A 7,892-nucleotide genomic window follows, 5' to 3' on the forward strand; every position below is an offset into this window, starting at 1 on the left:
CCGTATGGCTGTTGCTGCTCTACCACAGTACAGCGGGGCCAAAGTGTCATCCTAGCGTATTCCGCAACATAGGTCATGCCATCATGGGCGTACCATCGCAAGACCAGCCGTACATGGTCTTAGCTCCCAACCATAGACCACCTCCTGGTGCCCTGGGAATAGCGAGCCGGGCCAGCACTCGTCCTGGTAGCGGCATCGGAGTGTTTGCCCAAGAATCACCTGTTGCTGGTCGGCCGCGACTCCCTAGTAGGAGAGGACTGAGTGCTGGGGACCGCGGAGTGGTCGGTCTGCATGGCGGTGGCATTCCTCCGTTCTCGGGACCTCGGACCAGACCGCGGCGCCGAGAGAGGCCAGCGGCTGGCCTTACTGGAGGCGAGAAGAGCCTTTTGGAGACTATCAAGGACAGTGATGGTGGGGCCAGTAGTGAGCGCTCAACGGCGAGGGACATCAAAGGGGTTGCATGAGGTTCTCTTGAATGCTCTACTTGTTTGTCATGTGTGTCTTACCAGTCGTAATCACCACCAGCCTCATGGTTGCGTTACATAGTAGTAGTAAATTCGGCAGCATTACCAGTGAACTCGGCCGGTGGTCGATTTGAATTCAGCGGCTGCAAACCACAAAAACAGGGCTTGTGAGTACGACTGATCTGGTCGTTACCCTGGTCCAGACCTTGCAGTCGCGTGAGAGTAACTACGACGATTAGGAGGCTCACCTACTACACACATATGATAGAATATGATGAGAATATGATGAACATATGATGATACACCTCCTTCTCTCGGAGGGCATTTTCATTCTCTCTATGTTGTGTTGTCAGAGGCAGTGCGTGGTTCTCGACTGAGCATGTGTAGGGTCCTGTTGGCGGCCCTAGAGGGCGCTGTGACCAGTATCCTTTTCTCCATGCCTCATGGCGAGGGAGGTCATCATCGCTCACTCACCCGTGGTGAGTACTTCGGCTATGAATCATCTCACGGGTCGTACTCAGGCGGCCCAATGGCTGTTACCATAGAGCGCCAGCAGTCTGGCCGTGGCCCTCCTAAAGTGGAGAAGTTCTCGGATGCCTCAGTCGCCATACTTGTGGCTGAGAAGGTCTCCTCTGCCCGCATCGAATATGGTCCAGTGGTTCGGCAGATACTCCGCGTGTCGGGGGATAAAAAACTCCGGGACAAGAACCGAGATTTCCTCCTCGCCTCCTTCACACTGCATCACAGGTACCATGTAGTTGTTACTGCTGTCGATGGATCTGCCCGTTCCCTCCTGGGGGGATCCTCAGTCAGGTCCGTGTCGGTCTACTTTCTGTACGTTTCGTCAAGACCGGTATAACTGTTATGATGAGCTCCCGCAGCGAACCCGAGGTAGCGAGGAGTGTCTTTGCGGCAATACAGGAGAGCCAGAAGTCATGTGTCAAGCGTGCGCTCAGTCGGGTGCGTATATAAAGGCTCCTACTCGTCCACTATGCCTTCCTACAGGCAGCACCAGCCTATGCCAGTCTACAGCGACCAACTGCCGCGGCGTGCCCAACTCCCAATCCGACCGATCGGAAACGTCTCAATACTTTCGCCTCACCCCATAGGATATCCCCATCACGATGGTCACCTCCGACGGCACCCAAGTTGAAGGGGCCACTCCGGAGAGGTTGGGCCCTCCGGTACGACAGCTCGGTCCTGGGTTAGTTTCAGGTGGTCTGCCGATGACTCCAGGCCGGCCGCCTATCCCACCAGGGTCCAGCAGGAAATCTCCGGCTACCATGGCGGGACCAAAAATGACTTCCGAGCAGAAAAAGGTAACCTCCTCCGAACAATGATAATGCGAGTATGATAATCAGGTCGTCGAGGCGGTCCTGGGTGGCAAGAGCGTTTTCTTCACTGGAGGTGCTGGTACCGGCAAGTCATTCGTAAATCAATGGGCTTCATCATCAGCGTGAGTACCACACTGTAGGTCCTCCATCGTCTCATTCGCCTCCTTAAGCCCGATTATACAGCAGTAACATCCTCCACAGGGCTCGCTGCCTCCCATCTGGGCGGCCAGACCGTAGTCGACCTGTGCTGGTCGGCTGTTTATACTCACGATACAGATACACAGTTTTGCCGGTATTGGTTCCGGCGCGCGAGATGCACCCGCCCTGGCTCAGAAGATCAAGCGGTCACCTGAGCTGTAGGGCGGCGCTCCCTATGCTCGTGGTCCACCCACTTTCTCAGTCTCGGTCGGTGGAAACGGGTGAAGACTCTTATCATTGACGAGATCTCCATGCTTGAGGGGAGACTCTTCGACAAGCTGGAGCAAATCGCTCGGCTGGTGACCTTGAATATGGTTTGTGCTCTAGAGTTCCTCAGTAGGTGCGCCAAGACAATAGGCCTTTCGGAGGGATACAGCTGGTGCTCACTGGAGACTTTCTGCAGGTGAGGCGGTCCCGGTCGTTGCTGAATAGCCGAGGACTGCCCTTGGCAGTTACCTCCTGTCAGTCAGACCATGCCCAATGGGAAAAAGGAGGAACCCTCATTCTGTTTTGAAGTGAGCCAACTAGACTACCTTGAGTCCAAACTCGGTAATGCTAGGCCGCCTCCTGGAGGAAGTGCATTCATAAGACGATGCTTTTGAGGGAGGTCAAGAGACAGGAGGGAGATGCAACATTCACGACGGTGAAGTGGAAACGCCTTGAGGCCTACAATGAAGGTCCGCATTTTCAGATGCTGAATCAGATCCGTCGAGGTATATGTTCCCAAGAGACCCAAGATATCCTCTCCCTGGTTGCACAACGGAGGCACAAAGTGCTCACAGGGGGCGTGGTGGCATCACAGCTACTGCCGACGAGGAGAGAAGTGGATGCAATCAATGAGCGAGAGTTGGCACGATTATCCACACCGCCGATTACCTTTACAGCTATGGACACAGTTTATGACTCTACCAGTCTGAACTTAGACGTCATGTGTTCAGCCCGTGCCAAGGTATAGTTGTGCCCGCCTCCTCAGCCGTGTATCATATCCATCAAGGTGGTGCTTAAAGTCGGAGCTCAAGTTATGTTGACGAAGACCTTCTCCCCTCAGAAGCGGCTAGTGAACGGAAGTCGTGGCATCATCGTTCGGTGAGTACCCTTACTGGTCAACTGTACTGTGATCTCTCGAAAGGTTCACCAAGACCCCCTGCCTGCCGATCGTCAAGTTTATCACCACTGGGGAGGAGGAGGTTCTTTGCTACTCCGTGTGGGATAATGTTCAGCTTGGTCCTCCGGTTTCAGATAACTATCCCATTAGATGAGTGGGTCTTTTATAACACAGCCTCTACTGGTGGACAAGCAGTCGAGCTTGGGCGGCGACGACAAATCCCTCTGCAGCTTGCCTGGGCTATAAGTATCCATAAGAGTCAAGGTATGACCTTGGACTGCGCCGTCATCAAGCTTGATACCATTTTCGAGTAATACGGCTCGCACCATCCTGTGTCGACCTTGCATGTCCCTGGTAGATATGGTCAGGCCTACGTGGCGCTCTCTCGGTGCAGGTCCTTGGAGTCTGTCAGTATCACTTCCGCTAGTCGCAATTTCAAAATGGTGGGTATCTCACTTTACGCCTCCGCGTGAGTGTCGTTCTTTAGGCCATCCGAGCTAATCCGAAATGCCTGAAGTTTTATGAAGAGTTGGATGATGCAGATTTAATTCATACCAAGACTCGTGAGTAAAACCATTGCAGGCGAACAACGTTAGCCAGGCTAACGTTCTAACGTCCATTTCGTGGCTAACTTAGCGTCATTGCAAAGAGCAGACAAACTGTTGTGTAGATAGTAGTGAGTTCAATTGCAGTATGAACATGTTAAACTATACCGCATCGCAGCACTCATGCTCTCTTGCCATTGGGTATTTGAGCCTCACACTTAACCCTCTTCTTGTAAAACATCCATTTCAGCCTTGTTCAGTAAAACCAAACTTTTCGGTGAACTGATAACCGGTTGCGACATTCTATACAGGTGCCGCCATGCGGAGGGGTCCCCTCCTGCGTACGCTGAGCATAGTATGCACACCACGATCGATATCGGCACGAGCGTGGAATTTGCGACAACTTCGATCCCTGACTGCAGTTGATGGTGGCAAAGGCTACCAACTGATACTCTGTTTCATGGATTCATCCTCGACGGAGTTACTTCCTTGGACGCTCTACTAGGGAATATTCCCGTCGTCGACGGCGACAGCTCGGTGACTGGCGCTATATTATTATCCGACAAAATTATCGGCGATGATGCATTCCAATCCTTCAAAACTGACTCAATGGGTGACAGGATACCGGCGATAGCTGGATGATGGATGACCATCATCAGCATATAACTTTCACCGGGGAGTGGTATTATAAATGGCTATTTAGTTGATCAACCATCGTCATATCCCGAAAGGAGCCGAACTAACGCAACACTGCCAGAATCGCCTGCATTTCGGATACGAATGTATCTAGTTACGAGGAAGCATGCAATGCAAACGATCCAGGCGCTGCAGCTAGACGCTCTTGCAGGGTTACAATCTTCTGGTCTTTAATTCTAACCTGACAGCGTTACTGATGTCGTTGTATACAGTTTCTTCAATTTCTTACCAATTGCTCCAACTTGGATATTTTCCTAGTCAACAATTCAACGCATTCCCTGAGCTCGCTAATCGTCCTATCCTTCTCAGCCATGATAGCGTCCTTCTCCCGATCAGGCATGTTGTCTCGTGTTCGTTCGCTCTTCACCTGACTATGGCCATTTTAGCAGACTGGTCGTCGAGATGGATCACCTTCGGACTTATGTCTGGCTTTGAATTAGCTCGCGCGCCACTCGAAGAGTTCTCCGACCTGGCCCTCGGGGTCCTCTGCTCGCTGGTACTGCGAAATTGACGGCCTTGTCCTCCATCCCTCGAAGCTTCGATCTAGAGCACGAGATTTGCATAGCGGCAATTGCCCGCAGCTAGCTCACCAGTCGTGGGCGAACCAGGGCTAGCACTCTCTCGATCGAACCGGGAATAGCCTGAAGTGTGGTGTGAACTGCATCGTGCAGGGAGTATCAAGCTCACTCTTGCGCAATCTTCCACATCATCGGGATGTAATAGGAATCCCATTCTGCGGAAGACCTGCCGTCTTACAAGGTGGAGAACTTAGGAACTAACGAGTTGCTACTTTCTGATTCAACGTGTTCCAATTGTACATCTTCTGTGTGAGTGCATTGGCTTGAGAGTAGTTATGGAGCTCAACTATCTTCGGTATCTGATCGCTCATCATTTTCAATCTGCATAGGATACGACCCTACATAGTGAGCAACAGTCTCTGCCATCATCACACCATCTGCAAAGTCTCGCGATATGTTACGCTTCGGCCGGGACAGTGGTATATCATCCACCTATGAAAACTTCAATACCAGCAACAGGAACAGACACAGACGACCCCACCCAGTTGTAAAGCCTCTGAATCGCATCGTCATCAGCCAGTGGTGGTGCTCGAGATTCGTGAGCGACCATGGTCAGGCGAAGTGAATTCAGAATTACCTTTTGATGATTGACAACACGAGACAAGAACGGACTATGATCCATAGAAATAATGGTCACGGAGTATCAGAACCACGATCCCCAAAATATCATCTACAGAGTGGTCTTCTTAACCTTGCTGGCCCAGGTCATAGAAAGGCTCTTGTTTGTCGCTTCCGAACGTGAGACGAACTCTCTAGCCACCTCGTTGAAGACCCGGGCGCGACCTTCCATAAACACCGGTACCTCATTCATGACGGCATTATAGCCAGCAGTCCAATAAAAATCAGCGTATAAAACCCGATTGGTCTCGGCACGCTTCAACTGGTCTCTAGTAGTGCCTCGAATGATGCCGCCTATACCACCAGGGCCACCGTGTTTCCGAGCCGACCGCAGCTTAGCGATGGCCTTGTCTCGATGCTTACCGAGCTCGACAACCTTCTCGAGTGAGGCCTTCATAGCCGCACAGTCCGTAAGCTCTCGACTGAGCACTGAGGCCAACAAGTCGAAATGTGCGGCATCAGCTGGGGCGCTGATGATGTTTTTGACTTCAAAAAAAGCGTCGGACAAATCAAGCCTCTGCGGAGAACCAGGCAGACCCTGTGCAAGGGCCAGAGCTTGGCCTGAGCCCTGCTCATCAATGGTCTTGCAATCAGAAAATTTGTAATGAATTGTGCTCAAGGCAGCGTTGCCAGTCTTGTAATTAGAAGCCGCTGTTCGGAGCATCGTGAGCAGCTGATTCAGAACTTTACAATGGTCGCTGAGATAGGTCTTGGACGTTGCTACCATCTCCGTGACATTCACAGCGCTATCGGAAGCCGCACTAAAGAACGTAGCGAGCAAATACAGTCCATATGATGAGACGACAGACCTACTCATTCGCGCCTTCAACTGAGTTCTCATGGGACTCGCCATCACTCGAGTCGTCTTTGGCGAGCCTCTCAACCTCATCGTTAGGACCGTTCGACGCCACCTGACGTCTATTGAATCTGAATGACGTATTGAGGAGGAGCTATAACGTCTATAACAGCTCACGTTGGGATTGACTTCGCCGCGAACGCTATCTTATATTCATCCAGAACTTCCTCCGGTGGACGGTTCGAGAAATCCTAAGAACGCAACTGCATGCTTTACCTCGTGATGGCCGCCATACTCTTTTCAAAGCATCATAGGTACTCTCAGGAGTAGCCAAGAACGCTGCCATCATCGGGGAGTACATGATGAAAGGGCGGGAGCAACACCTATGACAGCATCGGTTGGAAGAGCCCTAGCTCGCCTCGCTGACCTGCTGAGGAACTCTTCGAGAGCTTGGCGCCTGATCTCAGTCACATTATCGACTGGTTTCATGTGTTGCATCATCGCCGTGGGAGCCGTCTTCATCATCACCTTGATCTGGCTTTTACAGGTCAGGGGAGGCACGAACGCCCCAGGATACGCTTTAACCTGATGCATATGTAGACCCGGCACCATCAACGACACGTACGAGCTCACGCCTCAACACAGTGAAGTCGGTGAACCTCTTACGGGTCGCGGAGGTAACTCGGCCAGAGGAATCGGTTATCTAAAACTATCATGATAGGGGTTAACGCGAGATGCCCCTTACCCGAACTGAGAATGTGGTATACCTGTGCATGCCAGACCTTCTAGTATCTGGCTCGCCCACTGCTGCTGACCAATTGACTCCCCTATTGAGGCAGCAATAGGGACTCTACATAGAGGAGGTATTACTGATCCATAGATGCTGATCGGAAGAGCTTGTTATATTCATAAGTGGTGACGGTAACTGCAGGGGCCATCGAGATGAGATCTAATCGCAAGTCGCGTACCGTTGAGATCGCCAGTACTGCGAGCACTAATGTTGCCGTTCATGGGGGAGTTGCCTTCATCGCTTCTGCTTGTATGCTCGACCTCATCATCAGACAAGCTGGCGGACTTCCACTCTGAGGTGGGGCTCTGCCAGTCCGCAGACCCCTGCAGGGTGGGCGAGTCCGCGGCTCGGGGGCTCAGATGGTGCACTTCGGGCAACCTGAGGTCCTGGTTGAGGGGCGAGCAAGCATCTTGGGTGTTGGACATGACGGGAAACAAAAAAACACTACTGGGACGAGTTGGCAAGTTCCAACGCAGTACTCCGGTACTAAAGGAAACGGACAATGTGCTAAGAAACTTACCGTACATTCTCAGACCAGAAAAGAGTTGCTATAAAATACAAAACAGAATGCTATCATCAAGTTTATAGACACCTGCTGGTGGTCCTACCACACCTCAGGAGAATCATCTGATTTCGGTGCCGGCCACTTCGACTGGAATGTCAATCTCATCATCATCGTCATCATCATAGGACTGCCGAGGAGCCACATCGGCCTCCAACTTGAGTGTCCGAGAAATGATACTATCTGGCCCTCTTACAGTGTCAACC

General features: G+C 51.8%; 5 protein-coding genes across 5 annotated transcripts; 1 reads left to right on the forward strand and 4 right to left on the reverse strand.

Moving 5' to 3' along the window:
* Positions 1-843: 843 nt before the first annotated feature.
* Positions 844-3,717, forward strand: Pmar_PMAR028497 (conserved hypothetical protein; the record flags this gene model as incomplete). Its single annotated transcript, XM_002769354.1, has 19 exons — positions 844-943; positions 986-1,089; positions 1,132-1,211; positions 1,274-1,424; positions 1,470-1,635; positions 1,680-1,783; positions 1,826-1,894; positions 1,939-2,031; positions 2,075-2,154; positions 2,199-2,295; positions 2,337-2,399; positions 2,449-2,511; positions 2,556-2,639; positions 2,688-2,945; positions 2,991-3,082; positions 3,126-3,183; positions 3,236-3,411; positions 3,460-3,544; positions 3,589-3,717. 19 exons carry the CDS (start codon positions 844-846, stop codon positions 3,670-3,672), a joined length of 2,007 nt encoding a protein of 668 aa, XP_002769400.1. The 3' UTR covers positions 3,673-3,717.
* A 719-nt stretch (positions 3,718-4,436) lies between these two features.
* Pmar_PMAR028498 (hypothetical protein, conserved) lies at positions 4,437-5,470 on the reverse strand (the record flags this gene model as incomplete). Its single annotated transcript, XM_002769355.1, has 8 exons — positions 4,437-4,523; positions 4,572-4,709; positions 4,812-4,841; positions 4,933-4,983; positions 5,030-5,086; positions 5,133-5,219; positions 5,263-5,352; positions 5,402-5,470. The coding sequence occupies 8 exons, from the start codon at positions 5,468-5,470 to the stop codon at positions 4,437-4,439; spliced, it is 609 nt and encodes a 202-aa protein (XP_002769401.1).
* A 120-nt stretch (positions 5,471-5,590) lies between these two features.
* Positions 5,591-6,695, reverse strand: Pmar_PMAR028499 (hypothetical protein; the record flags this gene model as incomplete). Its single annotated transcript, XM_002769356.1, has 4 exons — positions 5,591-6,299; positions 6,352-6,465; positions 6,512-6,585; positions 6,630-6,695. 4 exons carry the CDS (start codon positions 6,693-6,695, stop codon positions 5,591-5,593), a joined length of 963 nt encoding a protein of 320 aa, XP_002769402.1.
* A 66-nt stretch (positions 6,696-6,761) lies between these two features.
* Pmar_PMAR028500 (hypothetical protein) lies at positions 6,762-6,919 on the reverse strand (the record flags this gene model as incomplete). Its single annotated transcript, XM_002769357.1, has 1 exon — positions 6,762-6,919. A coding segment is annotated over one exon (158 nt), but the record flags the coding sequence as incomplete, so codon positions are not given.
* Positions 6,920-7,302: 383 nt separating this feature from the next.
* Positions 7,303-7,549, reverse strand: Pmar_PMAR028501 (hypothetical protein; the record flags this gene model as incomplete). Its single annotated transcript, XM_002769358.1, has 1 exon — positions 7,303-7,549. A coding segment is annotated over one exon (247 nt), but the record flags the coding sequence as incomplete, so codon positions are not given.
* Between the last annotated feature and the right edge of the window lie 343 nt (positions 7,550-7,892).

The sequence above is a fragment of the Perkinsus marinus genome, assembly GCF_000006405.1.
Source record: "Perkinsus marinus ATCC 50983 genomic scaffold scf_1104296965964, whole genome shotgun sequence".
Lineage (NCBI taxonomy): Eukaryota > Perkinsozoa > Perkinsida > Perkinsidae > Perkinsus > Perkinsus marinus.